A 19,667-nucleotide genomic window follows, 5' to 3' on the forward strand; every position below is an offset into this window, starting at 1 on the left:
GGGGAAGCTCACAGGTGAGCTCACGTTACCACGGACGGACATTTTGCATGGTTTGCAGTTGGGTGGTTTTGGGAAGGTTATTCATTGGAAACACTGACATGGCTGCATTTTGTATGGAGACTTGCTGTTTGCATTTATTTTATGTCTATCCGTGTAACGTAATTTGAAGAGAACTGTACAATAGAGATAAACACTTCTACCTTGTGTTATGTAAGATGTTGCATTGATACAATTATTTAACATTCATTCAAGTTTTCCTCTGCAAACAAATTCATTTTTATGTTGTATAATTGAATTCACAATATATTGCTCATCAAACGTCTGATTTTACAATAAATTACTTAAATAAAAATGCAAAAAATGTAAAATGACAAAAAGCAATAAAACTGTTGTAAATATCCAGGCAGTTTGTACTATGTTTCTGCAAAACAGCATGCCTCAACAGCATATTAATAGGTTGTCAGTCTGTTGCCTTGGATGATTCAGACTCAAGAGGTGATGGAGGCATGAACTCATTCATCAACATACATTCATGTGCAGTTTAAATGCAGAGACCAACCAGTATATTCAAACTATACCATTCAAACTGATTTCTTTGTTTAAAAGACATAAAACCTCATTTAAAGATGCAATTGATGTATTTTATAATGCACAGTGTCTGTTTTTTCTTTTCAAACAAACTAAATTCATAAAGTTGACAGAGTATTTTCTGCTCTCAGACAATATTGTCCTGTTTTAGATTATAGTCCTTGATCTATGAACAGAAATGCTCCAGATGAATCTTTTTCTATTATTGCCAATTTGAACAGGACCTTTAACCCCTTAGGAATCTATAGGATGGCTTATCTTGAGAAAGAGGAGCAGAACCAAGTTGCAATGTTTGCGATCTTTACAAAAATTGCCACACAAGAAAAAACCTATATTGACACAGTTTTTGGTGTAACTAATCTGATATTTGCATTTAGGGAATATTTGTTTTACAAATGAGGAACACTGAATGATTAGGATCAATTGACAGGATTTAAATGCTGCACGAAACAAGAAAATCTGTTGCAAAAATATGTGATGTCCACAGAACTGACATAGGATCTGCCATCAAACATAAACAGCAATATTGTGTAGACATTTTTGGTGTATTCCTTCCCAAAACATGATTTAATATTTTAAATTGTACTTTTTAATCACACAAATGTAACTAAAAAAGCTACTGAATTAGTGAAAGACCACAGAAGGCATTTTGAGGAAAACTCCAATGATGGATTTTTATTGAGTGAGACTGAGAGCATTATAGGGGACACTTTTTCACAGATGAATTTTCAGTGTTAAAAAAACTCCAAAAAACGCTTAATTTTTTTCTTTAAATCCTATAATTTCAAAAAGGTTCTTTACAACACAAGTTTTTTTTTTTGGCTTCCAAACAAAGTCCCATTTGACTGTTGCAACACATTGTAAAGTTGTTAAGATTCTTAAAAAGCCAGGAACCACAATCTAATGCTGATCCTTAAAATGTAGTACTTTTTTACATTTTTTCTTTTGCATTTGTTTGATTCATTCCTCATTCTTAAAGACAATCCATTATGTTTAAAAGAAAAAAAAAGAAAACAAACCCCGTACAGAAACGCCACAGACTCAAAAAACAACACCACGAGCACTAACAGACATACATACTGAGAGCAGACCATAGCACCACCCAACACCCACCTCCCACTCCAAAACCAAGCTACAGACCATCTGCTTGAAAAACAAAAAATAAAAACAATAAAACAAAGGATGCCGCCTTTATCACACCTCTCGTGTTGTAGACACCCGATACAGCCGCGGCCGAACACAAGACTCATTAGTCAGCTTTGTTTTTTGTGCTAAAAACCTGAACCAGTATTTACAAATTTGCTGATAAAAATATTCCTCTGGTGGTGATGGGCAGAGAGGAGGTTATTGAGAGAGCTGGAGAGGGAAACTGGGAAGAGAAGAAAAGAGAAAGGGGGATAAAAGGGGAAGAAATAGACGGACGGATAGATGATCAGGCATGGTGCTACTCTGTCTTCGGGTCGTCCTTCTCAGCCTCTGCTGCCTCTTCTGGAGTTTTTTCAACCTCATAATAAAGCAACAAACCAATCAGAAGCTTTCTTCACTTGACCGACTTTTTAAAAGTTTTCTTTCGTTTTGGTCATCAATGTCTTTCTTCTAAAAGATTTGTGAAATTTGTTTTTGATGTAGTTATTACATGTTTATGTATGCATATCTAAAAGATGGTTGAAAACTGAAATGAGGTACAGACTGGATGTATTAAATACCTCATTGGTCTTAGTCTCCCCATTTTCTGATTGGTTCTCCTCCTTGGATTGATCAGCCTTTGCCTTTGCTTTCTTGTCCTCCTTTTTATCATTCACCTCCTTCTCTTTCTGTCAGAGAGAAAAGCAGAGCAAGACAATAATAAATACAGAGAAATACATGAGATGTATTGAATAATGGAGACAGACATTACATTTATTGTGTGATTTACGATGTGCATTTATAAAAATGTAATTATTATTCATACCTTGGGAGTCTTTTTGGGTTTAGGTTCAGGTTTTGGAGGTGTTGGTTTCTGAAGGAAAAGAAGACAAAGTAGTTCATATACAACTTCTTAAACCTGTTTTTGAGTTAAAACATCATAACTAACTTTGGTGGACTTAGTGGAGTTTAATTTTCTTTTTTACGCTGCTTATCTGAGTTCAGTGTTCGGACTAAATTAGGAACACATTCTCAACTATCAATAATCAAATATGTTGGTAAATGGGTAAGTTTCTTCATACTTTAAGGTTTCTGAAGACTTCTAAACTTACTTTTTAAAAACTAAATAATAAGACTTTTAATAAAGACATACCGCTGATAATCTAGCAGACCTTCTCTGAGGCTACAAGGAAAGAAAACATGTTAATACAAACATGTATGTGGGAAAGGGACATATACACAGCAATGTATTTGTGATAGCTTTCAGATAATAGTATATATATTTTCTTACCTCCTCCTTGACTTCACCATCAGTTCCCTAAACAAAACCAAACAAATGTTAAAAGTTAGTCTACAATTATATTCATATAAATCAGAAAATAAAAACTTGTAGAGACTGAGATGGGTTGTGCTGTACAGCACGTTGGTAGAGCCATAAGATCGGGTTTATTTTCTTTTCATTATGATTTATTAAAGTTCATTTAACCTTAAAAGTTGGGCTGAACAGTTTATTAGACAGTGAGAGAACCTGGTTTCTTTTACTTAATATTTTTACGGAGGTATTCCACGACAGGGATACACATATTTCAATAAGGAGGAGGGGCGCGATTATCCCACCTCTGCGTTGCCACCTACCGGCAAGCAGGCGTTATGACACCCCTCTTCCACGGCGAACAAAGAAAATGCATTAAAATTGTTAACAAACGTGACCGACTTTTCTTCAAATCACTACCATTTATAAAATTAGAGTTATCCCCCTATTTTTTAATCCCTATTCGACGGCGATTGAGCCACGATCGAGCTTATAATCGTCGGTTTTCGCGTCGGGCTGTGTTGGAGATGGAGAGAGAGAGAGGGCAGCATGGCTGCGGCTGCACGGGCATGAGATCAAGCCGAGCTTCAACACAGCACTGCTCAAGTAAAACCCTCCTGCTGAACGCGGTGCCGTCGACAAAAACACCGCGATTCGGCGTGGAAAAATCGCAAAATTAACAACGTTTTTAAACATACCAACTAATCCTAAGGAAGTCGCCTGGATTTTTATTAAAAAAACGTTGTCTCGAGGGCTTCCCAATTTCGCGACTGATTAGTAAGGGCAAAAGTGTAGCCGTATGCCGCGCTCGGCTTTTCTACATACCTTTCTCTTGGGCATGTTGAGTGTGAGATATTTTTCTTCTTTTATGCAAAACTAACAGGTGATCTTTTGTGATTCGGAGTTCACAGTTCAGGAGACTGTCGTCCGCTATGCACTAATTCTGTAGTAAACACAGGGATACATTAGAGCCAGTGGTTGAATGGGAGGGTGGGGGCGTGGCTATACTGTGATCGATGGGCTTTTTGACCAATCCGCGGGTGTATGGATCAGCCACAGAAGAGACAGATTCTTACCTCCGCTGTGCTTTTACGCGCGAAATCCTTAGCGCAAAAAGGAGGTGGAAATCCAGTGAAACCTTCCTGTAATTTTTTCCCTCCAAGCAGCCTAATAGTTATCCCAAGATGATGCAGTGTGTCACTATGTATTGTAGCCAGTGTGTGTTCAAATGTGATAGGTGATGAATAGTTCTCGTTTACAGGAGCACAGATCCTCATTTATAACTCCTGTGTGTGTTGCAGGGCCATTATTTTTGCATCTGTAAAGGAGGCCGAACACTGACAGGATTTTTGAAGCAGGTGGACAAATAGGTGTCCTTGCCTTTATAATGAGCTCTTATATGAAAACATGATGAATGCAAATTTAATGTAATAGAAAAGCCTGTAATAGAAAAGAGATGAAAAAACACATTCTCACTTCTGCTTTATTTAAGCCCAGGCCTAATCTGTGTCAGTGTTTGTGTGTGTGTGTGTGTGTGTGTGTGTGTGTGTGTGTGTGTGTGTGTGTGTGTGTGTGTGTGTGTGGGAGGGGGGGATATAACTTCTTTAGTAACTTCCTTAGTTAACAGTTATAGACAGTTAAGACCTGCACGACTAATGCTTGGAGTAGCTAGAAAGAGATAGATAGTAAGATAGATAGATAGATAGATAGATAGAGAGAGAGAGAAAGAGAGAGAGAGAGAGAGAGAGAGAGAGAAAATAATAACTAAAGGTTGAGCGTTACTACCGTACATTATACAGGACTTTACTGTTACTCGGGAGAAATACGTTTTTTTTACCATAAAAAGGAGGCAACCCACTCCTCTAAAAGAGGTAAAGATCTTTCTTTCTTTCTTTCTTTCTTATAGCATTAAAAACTGACAATGCATTTATTATATTAATAACTGATTACATCTAGTTGTTAAAATTGAAAAAATTAATATCATGTGATATACAAACAGATTATGATATAGGGTTTATAGTGAAATTGGAGTGATAATAAATAATTTAATAATTTGCTTTTAATTTGTAGCTTCTGTTAAAACACTCCTGCTTGTTATCAGGGTGACATTAAATCTAATTTTAGTTTTACTGTATAAAGGAAGGAAGCGCAGCCACTGAGAATGTGTGTGTTTTGGGTGTGCTAAATTATTTAGTTATTCAGTATGATATACATTGCATAAACTGTTACGTTTTATTATTATCAGGTTGATTTTACTATCATCTGCTTAAATTTACACTATTAAACCTTATTTTTTATGCTTGGTTATATTATTTTCTTGTACTTGATTCAATTTGAAACCATTTCTGTAGTACAAAGCATATTCACCGAGGGCTGTTTCTGTGTATAGGTGGCTACCATGCTCGGAGAAGCTTTCCTTCATGTTCTAAACAGCAAAGAAGATGCCAAAAATCATGGTGGACGCACTGAGGCACACTCACGCAACCCTACGAACCGCCCTGAAGCTTGTATGGCCAACGGCGCTGTCAGATCACCTTTGACATCACGAACAGTAAGAGGTGAGAAACCACAGAATTATTGGTTTAAAGGTTAAGTTTCATTTACATATGAAATGATCTGACTAGTTACAACCGAATCTGTTTATTTTTTATGTTTTATTTGAATAGAGGTGCAATATCTCAATCGTGTACCCAGTCCTTACTGTCATACTGTGTATGTAAAAAACATTAAGTTCAGGAAGGGAGTGTGATACTGGTGAGAAAAGTCACATTAGTGCAAGTCTTAAATTCGGTAGAGAACAATATAGCCTTACAGAGTATAGTATACATTTTAGGTTTTAAGTGTAATAATGCAAAAATTAGACAAAGTTACTGCGTAATGTTTTATTTGTAATGTAACAATGACTAAACAACATATAAGACTAGTGAATGAGATGTTGTTGTAATATTCATAGTATTATTAGTACTTCTTTATTTAAAGGTGCAGTGTGTAAATTTTAGCGGCATACAGTGGTGAGGTCACTTTTGAAACGCATAAGCTATGGTAGCCGCCACCGGAAAAACATGTAATTGACGGAGACAACTTAGTAAAAAAAGTTTGTGCGTTAATGGCTTCTGTAGAAACATAGCGGCACAAAATGGCGACTTCCACGTAAGGGGACCCTCTGTGTATATAGATAAAACGACTCATTCTAAGGTAATAAAAACATAACGGTTCATTATAAATAGGTCTTTATACACCCCTGATAATATGGTTTTGTATATTATTTTGCATTTCTGTCAAGATGTCCTTCTAAAAATTACACACTGCACCTTTAAATGATGACCAAAATGCATTAAATTCACTCACTGTTTTTGCAGTTATGCTTAAATGAGATGAGGTTATGAGGTTGGTTATTTAGGTTCATGACACATTTTCTCATCCTGTCAGCTGGCAGGCCTGAAGGCCTTGAAAAGCTGGGGCCTTGCCGGGCCTCTGCACCCAGCAATGCTGTGTCCATTCTCAGCTGTAGTGGTGAAGATCACTTGGGCATGACGTTGTATTGCTCCTGGTGCTGCCCCAGCTTTTATAAGGATTATCCGGACCTCAGACTCGCAGGCGACCGGCTGGAGCATTGGAGTCCTCATAACCCAGGCCTGCTTAGCTCACAGGGCGACGGTCCACTGCTACAGTCTCAGGACCTGAGCTCTCTGGAACCTTCTTTGGATCAAAGTCAACAGGCAAAGACAGGAACCCAGCAGGATGAGGACTATCTTGTCATGGAGAATGGTCAAGGCCCTAGCTGGGAGAGAAGGCTGACCAACTCCATGTTAAATGGTTATCTGGAAGTCCAAATGCTGGAGGTGTTTTGTCAGCACATGCAAAACATGGCATGCTGTGGATCTTCATTGCTTGGCACTGATGTCATGCCAACAATGGCGCCCACCAGCCTGAATGTACAGAAGGAACAAAGAGCCAATCAAGAAGAGCAGCTGAATTCCTCATCCAATAATGTTGTGCGATACTGGAGCACCTGTTCGGCTCCAGCCACATCCCACTTCAGCTCACCTGTGCTGCGAATTTCAGAAGCCGACGAGCCACCTGCATAAACACATACACACACTCATCATGACATCATCACTTCCTGTCCTCACAATACAATATTTGGATTTATTTACAGGGAATCAATAATGGTAATTAAGGAAAGAATTGTCAAAAAAGGGTCCCTAGCTGCGGTACCCTTAAAGACACATTTGCACCTAAAGAGTCCATATTATTATCTCAACGGTACATTCTGGTACCAAATGTATACATATCTGCATCTAAATGGTAGAGTAAATAATAGGACCTTTTGAGTGTCCAAAATTGTGACAATTTTTTCCTCAATTTATTTTTTGTTGAATATTATATTTTAGTTTTATTGAAAATATGCTTATCATTTAATATGAATTAGGCACTATTTATAACATTTGTGGCATAAACTGTATTACCACAAATAATAATTTTGACCCATGCCAAAAAGTAATTTTTTATTATTAAAGGCATTTAGAGGATGAACAAATAAAAATAGTTTTAAAATGATAGCCACAAACATCGAGTAAGCTAAAATTGCTTAAAACATTACAAAATATATATATATTATTTTTTTTATAAAATATTATAATAATATATAATGTATATAATAAAAACAATTATTACACTTTCACATTTACATTTGTTCATCTAGCAACTTACAAATGAGGAACATCACAAGCAATTTGCCAAGTGCCAACAGTATTTGTCCTACGCAATGCCAAGTTTATAATATATGCAAGATTAGTACACAAGCTACAGCAGAAGTGAAATGCAGTAGAGAAAGAGAAGAAGAGAAACTTATTTGTTTACTACAGATTTGTATTATAATAATAGCAAATATAAAAACAGATAGCCACCAAATGCCAGCAGCTATAGCAGGTGTCACCAAGCAGACTTTGACACTTGTAAGAAAAAATTTTACAAACCTCATAAATTACAACATGTAACTGACTGGATATAACAAAAAAATTCTGACAATATTTCAACATTACAAATGTTGAAATTGACTTTACTCATTAACCTCTCCTCCTTTTTTTCATAGTAAATTTTATTCATCATTATTAGCACAACGTATATTTAAGAGAAAAGGAACCAAAAACAAGCAGTCATGTGAAGATTATGTAACAACGTTAATAAACGTTATCACTTCCTTCTAACTAACCAATCAGACCTGCTGCTGTATACAGCTTTCATTTTCCATGTATTGACTTTTGAAACGTCAACATGTCCTGTTTTTTACATGATGCCATAATGAATTAATTTATATTAGGATAATTTATAGATAATTGTGATTAAAAGAATTGTTTATTTAACCTGATAATCTTTTACTGTCAAATTAGTCAATATTTTGTGTTACATCGCCACCTGTTGTTCTTATTGATACATTACACTGAGGAATAGAAAAATCGTTAGGGCGCCCTCTGATGGGAGCTTTCGGAACGGCGCCCAATGTCACCACCACGAAGGGTTATGTCATATTGCTCATGTCATTGTCTTAAGACTTAATTTGTTCATACTTCTTTACAAATAAAATACATATCATATTATATGCTATACGTAAAATGAACCACGAAATATTAATAAAGCAACGTATAAACTAAATTCTATATGCATTTGTCATCAATTTTGCTGACATACTCAGTTTGACGTCTCTCTGACGTCATGTTAAGGGAGGTACTTATGTGACAGGTAATGGCCCATGAGAAATAATGAATGTGTGTATGTCTGAGCGTGCCTGTGCGCACGCTGATACCCTGGCACTAGTACACAGAAACCAAACTCATAGCATCATCAACAGGATTAACTGAGTGTTAACTGTAACTGTAAACGCGTGTGTATGTGTGTATTTTTATTTCTTTGTGTGTTTGTGTGTGTGTGTGTGTGTGTGTGTGTGTGTGTGTGTGTGTGTGTGTGTGTGTGTGTGTGTGTGTGTGTGTGTGTGTGTGTGAGAGAGACAGAGAGAGAGAGAGAGAGAGAGAGAGAGAGAGAGAGAGAGAGAGAGAGAGAGAGAGAGAGAGAGAGAGATCTGTGCCAACATGGCTACTTCACACTCTTGTAGTTGCTCTGTGGGCATCTAAACAGGCTCTTTAGCCTGGCACCATGAGGCAGATGGACTCTATCCCCCCTCCTCTCTCTCTCTCTCTCTCTCTCTCTCTCTCTCTTTACACAAGTCCAGGACATTTACCATGCCAGAATGCCATTTAATCTTGATCTTTACAATATTTGATGTCCGTAGTGGCACGGGAATGTTAAACACATACATGACTAAAGCTCTCTGTCTGTTTTGTTTTTCTGGGTCTCTCCAGTCATTTTAACAGGACATACTCTGTTCTCTGTCTATTTTATCGGGTGACCCGGTTTCCCTGGCTTGGTTGGTTACGGTTACCTCACTCCGCTGCGCAGCTATTGGTTCAGAAGTCGCACACTCCGACTTTCCTATACGAGTGTATTGGGCTGCGGTGACGTAAGCGAGCGGGCGCGCAATTTTTTCCAGGCGCGGACCGGAGAGCGAGATCGCGCAGAAGTGGTCCAACCTAGAAAGAGACCGTTACGCATACAAATACGCATATCGAGTAGCCGTTTGCCAACACTCGTGTGTTTCTCGCGCTCAGTATTGCACCCAGTGGAGCTGCTTGGTTTTTATCGGTAGTGTCACCGAACAGTCCCCACGCTCACGGAACCGCTGACCCATGTGATACTGCAGCGTTGCGAGTGTGAAAGGGAGGGGGTGCGATAGACACATTTTTTTCTGCATCTCTGCTCGGTAGACTGAAGAAGCAGGTGCACGCTCTGGAGAGCGAGAAAGTGAGAGAGGCTGATCGAGAAAGAGAGAGAGAGTTTGAGGGGGGCGGGGTAGAGTCGCGCGCGTGGATCTCTCATCGTCGCAGTCCTTCGCGAGGATGTATCCAACGGCTATGCTCCTACCGCGCGCGCGTCGACGTCCATGCAACGGAATCACATGTGCACCCGTGATCTAACGGTTCGATTCCACGGGGTTCGGATGGTCCGCGCGCTCCACACAGAAGTCAACCGGGAAATCAACGCGCACCAGCCATGGCGCTGGTCATGGAACCCATCAGCAAATGGTCTCCAAAGCAGGTGCTGGACTGGATGAAAGGTAAAAATTTGTACGATTAATACCCTCATCGCTTCGCGTTTTCTCAGTATGACATATATAGCCAGGGATACGCGTTGCATGCGCGATCTAGACTGATGAGACTCTCGCGTGCAGTGAGGTATTGATCGCGCTGGTGTGCCATTTTGCGACTCTGTTCGGCGCACCATGGTGTGTTTGATCCGCACAGAGCAACACGCGCGTCGCGCAAGAGGGGGTGTGCGTGTGGTCTAGGGATGCGTGATGTGTGCCTGTGCGCGCGCGCGCGCGTGTTTTGCAAGTAGATGAGTAAAAAAGCATTGTAATGACACGAAGAACGACATTGCTTTTCGTGCAATACCTCAACACACACTTACACTCTCGCGCACACAGAGATAAAGTGTGAATAAGAGAGAGAGAGAGCTTTCAGCTCAAGGGAACGAATGAAAACTAGCACCATGGACAGAACCAGGCCGTTGCGCGCTGTGCGCTGTCCCTGTTTCTCTGTGCTGCGGTGCGGATGCGCGTAACCTCGGCACCAGAAGAGGTATGACGGTATGTGTGCAAACCAGCTGAGCCTCGGCTGTTCCCCCCACCCCATGTATACATGGAAGAAGGAATATGGGACGAATGCCGCTTGCAGACAGTTAAAGTCACGCAGTTGGAGCTCAGGGGCATGGCACAGTGAAAGAGAAATTGACAATCTGTGTCTGATGTCAAACCCCTTTCCATTAATGGCACGCTTTTCTGTAGAGATGATGACACATAGAGACACGCTGATCGATGTTAGACAGTTGCCACTATAAGTAGAGCACAATGAGGCAGCTGTGGTGGAGAGACACAGCACCAAAATACCAACAAAATCAGAGCTAATGTAAAGTGAAGTTTAAGGGCATTAGTGCACCTGACATTCACCTTCTCATAATATCTACCCAATGAACAATTTAAAGGTCAGGTCTTTACCACTTGATAACGAACAAGTGTACAAGGAAAGAACAATAATGGTTTTGATCCTTATGTCCAAAACAGCCATTTTGCTTATTCTAAACCATCATAAGGGACATTACACACCGCAAAAAACCCATTCTGTGTCCATTCATTTTCTTTAAACTGCTAAAGCCCGTAGTTTTGCCTATATTGCATGATCTCTCTCATTGCTATGATTGGTACATTGTTTTTTATCTTTTGAAATGCAAAAAGCTATCTAACCAGCGAACCAGTTCTGTGTTTTGTAGAACTAGGTTTCACGGCCAGTTGTGCAGGATGGTTTCCATTTTCAGAAACTCTGTACCTCGTTTTGAATAATGACCGAACTGTAAAGCAGCTGCATGTGGATCATTTTCAGAATTATTGCTGACATGGAAGTCCTCGGTGCACCTGATCCACGGGTCAGTCTGCTGGGACTGACTCTTGTTATTTTCAGCCTCAGCATCTGATTGTCTTAGAGGTTCTAAACAAGCAATGTTTTAATTTATTGGTTACTACATATTTACTTATTGTTTGCTGTGTTGGGCCAGCTGCCATTGCATTTTTTTGTGATATGTTTTGTTTAATATTGTTCTGTGATATGTTTGTTTTGCTTATTGGCAGAATGACAAAAGCTTGACCTGGTGCAGAGATATGCATGCACTGATGATCTCTGTATAACCTGCTACCTCTAACATTACAGTCAACTTGTAATATAAAACGGCTCTAACCACTTTTGACCTTTATAGCTTAAATTTGAAAAATCATAATGCAGCTTGGGGCATGATAAAGTTTGGGGCTTGTGATAACTGTTAAGACTTTAGCTATGCATTTGGCACTGTGTCTTAGTGGATGGTGAGATTATGGCAAAGAGTTGCATTTATTACTGGGTCAGTTTTGTTAATATTGTATTATTTGAATGTTCCAGATAACATTGACAACGCATGTACTGCTTGAAATTTGTGTTACTGCTATGAATCTTCAAGAGTCCATTGGTTCTATTGCTCTTCCCCGTTTACTTATCACAGCATATATCTTCACTATTCTCTGTTATCAAAATGAGCCCACACTCCATAAACCACTGGCTCACCTGCTTCCTCCAATAAAACCTTACAAGAGATATATCGGTTTCATTTGCAAACCTATTAAACTTGTTTGTATTCTGCAGTTGTATTGGTATGCGGTTTTATTGTCACTTTGAGATTTTGTTTTAATATGCGAGTCTTTTTGGTGCACGTGGAGGTAATCAAATGCAATACATCTTTATTGTGTGTTCTTTATTGTTAGTCTCTTTGGTAAGGAAGCTTCTACAAATACAATATGAATATTATATTGCCTTGGTCAGTAGTTCAGATTAAGTCTTTAGCGCGTACTACCATACTATTGCCCCTCGTTCAGAGAATGGCAGCGACGTTCATTAAATACCAGTGGCGGCTCGTGACTGCCTTCCAAGGGGCGTACATTCAAAATATGTGTTTGGAGTGTCATGTGTGTTGCACATGTTTTTAAAATATGTGTTTGTTGCGTCATGTAAACCATGTGCATTACGTCGCTTTTATCATAAACCCTTTAGACGCGTCTGCAGCAGGCACTTATTTTGACAAGACACGTGATGCACATAGGTTCACTTGACGCTGCAAACACATATTTTGACACTTGATGGGCTACATACATGTTGTGACGAACTCAACATTGTGCGCCCTTGAAAAAAGAAGTCACCGGCCGCCACTGTTAAATACTAGAGCTGCCACTTACCAATCTATCGATTATTCTAAACAAATAATTTACCACCAAAAAATCAACAAACATTCAGGGGAGGTTTCCTGGGCATGGATTAGACTAGTCCTAGACTAAAATATATGTAAGAGCTGTCCAAACTGAAAACAACTTGCACTGACACATCTTAAAATACACCACTGCCCTTTGTTTCGCCTCAAAATGCACACAAGTAATTTTTAGTAAGGCATGTTTGCAGAGGTGTTTAGTACTTAAGTATTTTTACTTTCTACATAAAAGTACATTTTCATGTATTCATATTTATAGTGTTTTTCTTTGGGAAACATTCATTCCAAAGCATATTATCATAATTTTTACTCCACTACATTTCATAATTTCAGGTTTTTGGTTTATATTTAAAATGTAAGTACATTAAACATCTAGTAAATTTTTTTTACTTTTACTTAAGTAAAAAAAATTTTTTTGGCCATTTTTGTCTTTATTTAAACAGTGATAGTGAAGAGGACAGGAAAGTACAGGGAGAAGAGAGGGGAATGGGACCGGCAAATGACCACGAGCCGGGAATTGAACTCGTGTCACCGAAAGTGCGAAAGCACACCCTAGCATTAGTGTTAAATATACACTCTAAAAAATTGGTGCTAAATAGCACTAAAAGCTCGTAATGCTATACAGCACCTATAAAGCACCTATAAAGAAACATCTGGGGGTAATATAGCACCACTATAGCACCAGATATGGTTCTACATAGCACAATATGGTTCTACACAGGTACTACATAGGTGCTATATGGCACTTAAAATGGTTCTCCTATAATTACAAGCCAGTGAAACACTTTTAGTGCTATTAGCACCATTTGTTTTTAGATTTGTTTGTGTGAACAAGAGGCCAAACAATGGCGTAAGGGGCGTGCCGTAGTGAGGACGCACATGTCGTCGCAAACAGAAGTTATGGTTCAGCTCTTTGAAACAGGGATTTAAACGCAGATCAACCATTACGATGAGAAATTTCGGCAAACTGCACTAAAGCAGAGATCAGTGAACTCATCACTATAAGTGCTGAAGCTGAGATCATTCACCAGCATGACAAAACAGTGCATCACACGCCCTCCTTATGATCTTGTCATAAACACAAATGCACGCGCGTGGTTTCTCGAGAGAAAAATTAGCAAACTTCAGATGCTCTAGAACAGTGGTTTTCAAACTGGGGGCCACGAGATGGTGCCAGTGGGGCCCCAGTTTTATGACATTTTATGAAATACATTAATTTATCATGAATTCTATGTAATGAAACCTAAAAAAATAAGGCTACTAACCAAAAGCACTACTTTTTGTATAATTGAATGTTTTTTTTTTTATTAAAATGTTGAGAACAGTTTTTGTCACAAATTTACTTTGGGGGGCCGCGAAGGATGCACCGTACACAAGGGGGGCCGCACGCTGAAAAAGATTGGGAACCACTGCTCTAGAAAGACCTACCAAGTGTAGGACTTTAAATACGTTGCGTGTGCTTATTGGATCTTTACCGTGTGTGAATGCACGCAGATAATGTAATGCATAGGTAATAATACAATGTAATAAATCTACATACATTAAAAAATGACTTTGAAGGATTTACAATGCTGATGACAGTTGTAATCAAAGTCTTGTGAAGAGTTACGGTATGATACATTAAGCCTGAACATAATCAAACGCACCCAGCAGGCATTTCAACCTTATTTCAATCAACGTTAAATTACCTTTTGATTTTGCAAATTGAATCAACGTTGAACAAAAAACTGACATAATTTCAATCAAATTTGAATGTTGATTTTAAGGCATTTTATTAACCTTTTGCAAGTGTTTAGCATTAACTGTTGTATCAACGTTGTTTCAATGTCGAAATAAGAACTGACATTATTTCAACCATATTTCAACGTTGAAGGTCGGTCATATGCCTGCTGGGCAGGCACAGATGAATTGAAACAATCAATCAATTCCAGCTCTCATGACCCTTTTCTTTTAAAAGAACAGCAGATTTTAAAAGTTCTGCCTAAAAGGATGAGTTCATTTACAAAAAAAACCTTACGATTTCATCCTGAATAGCCCTAGTATGTTTTCTCTTCAGGTGTTCATGCATCAAGCTGGTACTGCTGTGATATGGTAACGAAACCTAACAGTGTTTACAAACCAGCCTTTTATTACCAGCTAATCTCAAGTACTCCCATACTTTAGACCCCTTCGGCCTTTGAAAACTTTTGCAACTTGTTTGATATTGCACTCAACTGCTTTATCCATCATCTTTGAAAACGGCGGACTGTTGGAGACGCCGATAGAGATAACGTTTGCGCCTACTAGTGGTGTGGAGATGGTTGTTATTTTAGCGTGAGAACAAAATTTAAAAGGTAAAATAATGGAGTTGATTGATCAAAAATGCTCATTTACAAGAAAACATGTCAGACATAGGGGGTTTTGCATTTGAGCTCTTCAAATATAATAATCCTTTTCTCGGAAGTATATACATGTGATCATGTGTCAACAAAGTACCATACTGTTGTTGGAAATGTTTAATGTCTTATATGTACTGCAATAACAGTGAAACAAAAAATATAAAGAGTGCTGTGAACAGTACACTAGTTTGTATTTCGAATATATCATTCTTGCCATAGAGGACATTAAATTGGAACTTGCACTTTAAAATGTCCCATCCACATCTTTTGTTTCAACACAAATTGCGTCACTCTGGAAAGAAATATCACAAAGTAAATTTCACATGATTGCATAGTGAAAATCACGTGATAATATAGTAAAATATCACAAAAAGGTCCAAATCCTTACAGTTGCCAATGTGAAGACTGAAACCTCAGAGGTCAGGCCAGTTTATACTATAAATTTAGTTTAAACATACTTTTCTGTGTTGATTCAGGCAATGGAAAAGACTGATTTGATAAAGACCTTCATTTAATAAACCAAAAACAAATTGAGTGCACTGCAAGAGAAAGTGCTCAGCTCTCCCACACCTTACCAGAGCTGAACGTTTAAGCAATTCATGATGTGCTCAAGGTCAGATTTTAACTTTAAAAAAGAAAGCTGCAGTCTTTCATTATTTTAAATGATCAGTCACCCACATGCATAAAGCAAAAACCAACTTTACTGAAATCACGCAGTACATAAATACTACTATCATCTACGCACCAATTTCTATAGAGATTTTAAATGTTTAGATAGCAAAGATGATTTAAGGAAATGTTCACATGGCACACATAAGCAATAAAATAACCACTTATATAAGTCTCTTTAATGCTGTCATGTTATATAGCCATCAGTGGCGGCTCGTGACTGCCGAGGGTTGCTAATTCAAAATAAGTGTTCGGAGGGTCATGTCTGTTTCCTGCGTTTTCAAAATGTGTTTGTTGCGTCATGTGAACCATGTGCATCACGTGTTCTGTCAAAACAAGTGCCTGCTGCACACACGTCAAAACCATTTACGATAAAAGAGACGCTAACGTTCACAAAATACACGCAAGACACTCCCTTGAAGGAATATTCCATTTTCTTAAAAGAAAAATCCACACAATTTACTCACCACCACGTCATCCAAAATGCCGATGTCCCTCTTCGCTCAGTCGAGAAGAAATTATGTTTTTTGAGGAAAACATCGCAGGATATTTCTCATTTTAATGGACTTTAATAAACACCAACAATTAACACTTAACTCAACACGTAACAGTTTTTTTTTAACGGAGTTTCAAAGGACTATAAACAATCCCAAACGAGGCATAAGGGTCTTATCTAGCAAAACGATTGTCATTTTTGACAAGAAAAATAAAAAATATGCTCTTTTAAACCACAACTTTTCGTCTAGATCTGGTCCAGCGCGACCTAACGTAAATGCGTAGTGACGTAGGGAGGGCACGTGTTACATATATAAAACGCACATTTGCGGACCATTTTAAACAATAAACTGACACAAAGACATTAATTAGTATCAGTTGACATACAACAATGTAGGATCGGTCCTTTTTCAACACACTTGTAAACACTGGGGCGGAGTTTCGCGTTCATCTTCTGTGACCTCTTGACGTGATGACGTATTGCGTGGGGGCACCTGGCGCATCACGACCGGATCTGGACGAGAACCACATATGTGACACTGGACCACAAAACCAGTCATAAGTTGCACAGGTAGCAATGTAGCAATAGCCAACAATACATTGTATGGGTCAAAATTATTGATTTCTTTTATGCTAAAAACCATTAGGATATTAAGTAAAGATCATGTTCAATGTAGATATTTTCTACTGTAAATATTAAAAATTGATTTATCATTAGTAACATGTGTTGCTAATAACATTATATGAACAACTTTAAAGGCAATTTTCTCAATATTTGATTTTTTTTTGGACCCTCAAAATTCCAGATTTTCAAATAGTTGTATCTTGGCCAAATATTGTCATATATCCTAAAAAACAAATCAATGGAAATCTATTTATTCAGCTTTCAGTCACAAATGAGGTCTATGTCAACCCTTGCGACTGGTTTTGTGGTCCAGGGTCACATATTTCCGACCAATAATTAAACCTGACATTGACTGACCATTTTCCAAGTTTCTCCAGCTACTGTTAGGGTGGCGATTCGTGCCAGTTCCTTTCATGCCAGTTCCTTTCATGTTTAACTACTGGCCGTGCGAGCTCGCTAAAGTCTGTTGTTTGTAAAATCGTCTTTGTTTTTGCTGAAGTTGAGTAAAGACATTCTTGAAATTGTAAAGACATTTAGCTTAATTGCTAAACTACAAGTGGACGCAATTTTAATACATTTGAACGTCGACCATGGGAGTTTTACCTCCACCAAAATCTGCTTGAATGGACAAAGAATGTGAAGCAGCCGTATAGCCATGTAGTAGATGTCTGTATAAAGACTGAATAAAGTGTGTTATTTGGTGTAATTAGTAGTTTGTTTTTTTATATATATGACTTTTCAGAAGTAGAATATGTAGAGGATATGGCAAACAGCTTATCCTGAACGATTCAGGTCAATATCTTAAAAATGCAATATGCAAATAGCAAAAAACTTCATACTTTTCACGATTCGGTCACACATTTTCTTGAATTTTAATGGAAAACATGGGACAAAATAAAGTGATGATTTTCGAGTTTCAAATGGCCAGTATTTTGTTATTCTTGAACCCATAAATATCATCTTGGTCTCATTTAAAAGCTTTTTCAAGCTCTTTCTATCTGAACAACTAGTTTTAACATTTAACCATTTTGAAAATTTTAGCAACATACCTAATTTTACAGTATTAAACACACATTTATAACGATTTCATCAGGCTTCAGAAACATTTAAAAAAAGAACACAAAAATGGCCTCTCAGCTACGGTAGTTGCAACTCTTGCGTCATAACAACAGGGTGTTCAACACATCACCGTTTGTGTTTAATAAACGTTCTGCAACGTTTTGTCAGCGCTAAATGCAGCCCAGGTGCGTTCTCCGGAAGTCGCATTGCTCGACCGCATACGTCATCAAGGTTTAATATTTTGGGTTAAATTTCAGAAAATCAACCGTTACATTTCAAGGTAAGAATGAAACTACAATGATTGTATGTCTTTTCTAATGTATTTTAACTGAAATGTGGGAACCTCGATGGCTTATGCAGTCGAGCAACGCGACTTCCAGAGAATCCTGTTCGGGTCGTGTCCGGCTGAACTGGCACGAATGGCCACCCTAGCTACTGTGCATTGTACAAAGGTTGGCAAGTACTTCACAACACTTCTGGATATGTTTGTCCATTGCAGCATTTTATACTTTATACCATTCACAATGTTTTTGCTGAAATTGTGGACCATGACGATTCATAAAATATAAGTCAGGTGCCAGGTTTTTAAAGTCAAAAAGCAGATACTGGCACAAAATGAACACATGGAGCTCCTGACGATATATCACATAACACACGCTGTTTCTGCATTTCTGTTGTTAATCTGGATTACCTATAGAGTAGTAGTATTACATGCTTTGTAGTTTGTCTACTAATCGGAAGGTTGGTGGTTCAATCCCTGGCTCCACCTGACCAAGTGTCGAGGTGTCCTTGAGCAAGACACCTAATCCCAGCTGCTCCCGATGAGCTGGATGGCACCTTGCATGGCTGACACCACCATCGATGTACGAATGTGTGAGTGAATGGGTGAATGTGAGGCAAAAATTTTAAAGTGCTTTGGATGGCCATTGGTCTATGAAAGCGCTATATAAATGCAGTCCATTCCATTCCTTTATATCTCCGAAGAGTCTTTAGTTTAATCAGATTTATAAAAGACAGATTCGCTTTACCGAATCTAGGAAAAAATGAAGAAGGAGGAGTTACTACCGCGGGAGGAGCGAGTATTAGTAGTGCAACACTATACAACTGTTTAACTTATGATTTACTACATGTTCGTGTCATTTATATAATATACACGCGCCAATTTTCAACATCAGACAGCGGTCTTACTTACTACATGCAATTCATGACCCGGTTGGGACTTTTCAATGAAATTCAGTGCATCAAACACACACGCAAAACTCTGCTGCTACCCCGGAAAATAATAAACTATATTGTTTTCATAAGGCTGACTTTATTCTCCTTACATCCAAAAACACACTTCTTCTTTCGTGCCATTGTTGAGTTTTGAAATTAAACAAAGCTGTGTCGCTTGATGTTTGCAAGTTCTAGCGTCTACCGCTGATTGACAGGTTGGCAGGGTTTTCACGGGGAAGTGTCCATATAAATAAGTGATACGTATAGAAACCCCTGAAACCCCGTAATCGAAAAAACTTTCCGA

General features: G+C 38.4%; 3 protein-coding genes across 3 annotated transcripts in view; 2 read left to right on the forward strand and 1 right to left on the reverse strand.

The window, feature by feature from the left end:
• Positions 1-1,235: 1,235 nt before the first annotated feature.
• hmgn7 (high mobility group nucleosomal binding domain 7) lies at positions 1,236-4,013 on the reverse strand. Its single transcript, XM_055198888.1, has 6 exons — positions 3,851-4,013; positions 3,005-3,031; positions 2,867-2,896; positions 2,540-2,587; positions 2,295-2,402; positions 1,236-2,092 (listed from the first exon to the last, which is right to left on the reverse strand). Exons 1-6 carry the CDS (start codon positions 3,863-3,865, stop codon positions 2,033-2,035), a joined length of 288 nt encoding a protein of 95 aa, XP_055054863.1. The 5' UTR covers positions 3,866-4,013; the 3' UTR covers positions 1,236-2,032.
• Positions 4,014-4,646: 633 nt separating this feature from the next.
• LOC129439945 (uncharacterized) lies at positions 4,647-8,666 on the forward strand. Its single transcript, XM_055198887.2, has 3 exons — positions 4,647-4,896; positions 5,415-5,583; positions 6,455-8,666. The coding sequence occupies exons 2-3, from the start codon at positions 5,424-5,426 to the stop codon at positions 7,111-7,113; spliced, it is 819 nt and encodes a 272-aa protein (XP_055054862.2). The 5' UTR covers positions 4,647-4,896; positions 5,415-5,423; the 3' UTR covers positions 7,114-8,666.
• An 869-nt stretch (positions 8,667-9,535) lies between these two features.
• LOC129439944 (connector enhancer of kinase suppressor of ras 2) overlaps positions 9,536-19,667 on the forward strand; it is a 45,543-nt gene continuing 35,411 nt past the window's right edge. The window contains exon 1 of the mRNA XM_055198886.2: positions 9,536-10,196. Coding sequence (XP_055054861.2) covers positions 10,133-10,196 — 64 coding nt within the window. The 5' untranslated portion in view covers positions 9,536-10,132. The remainder of the gene's footprint in view (positions 10,197-19,667) is intronic.

Source organism: Misgurnus anguillicaudatus, chromosome 22, assembly GCF_027580225.2.
Source record: "Misgurnus anguillicaudatus chromosome 22, ASM2758022v2, whole genome shotgun sequence".
Classification (NCBI taxonomy): domain Eukaryota; kingdom Metazoa; phylum Chordata; class Actinopteri; order Cypriniformes; family Cobitidae; genus Misgurnus; species Misgurnus anguillicaudatus.

What these genes read in the sequence shown, in the direction of transcription:
- LOC129439945 (XM_055198887.2), top strand. Translation starts at nt 5,424, where the DNA reads ATGCTCGGAGAAGCTTTCCTTCATGTTCTAAACAGCAAAGAAGATGCC. An exon ending in GACATCACGAACAGTAAGAG is followed by an intron (nt 5,584 to 6,454) that starts GTGAGAAACCAC and finishes TCATCCTGTCAG; the next exon opens with CTGGCAGGCCTGAAGGCCTT.
- hmgn7 (XM_055198888.1), bottom strand. An exon ending in ATGGTGAAGTCAAGGAGGAG is followed by an intron (nt 2,897 to 3,004) that starts GTAAGAAAATAT and finishes CTTTCCTTGTAG; the next exon opens with CCTCAGAGAAGGTCTGCTAG. An exon ending in AACCCAAAAAGACTCCCAAG is followed by an intron (nt 2,403 to 2,539) that starts GTATGAATAATA and finishes TCTCTCTGACAG; the next exon opens with AAAGAGAAGGAGGTGAATGA.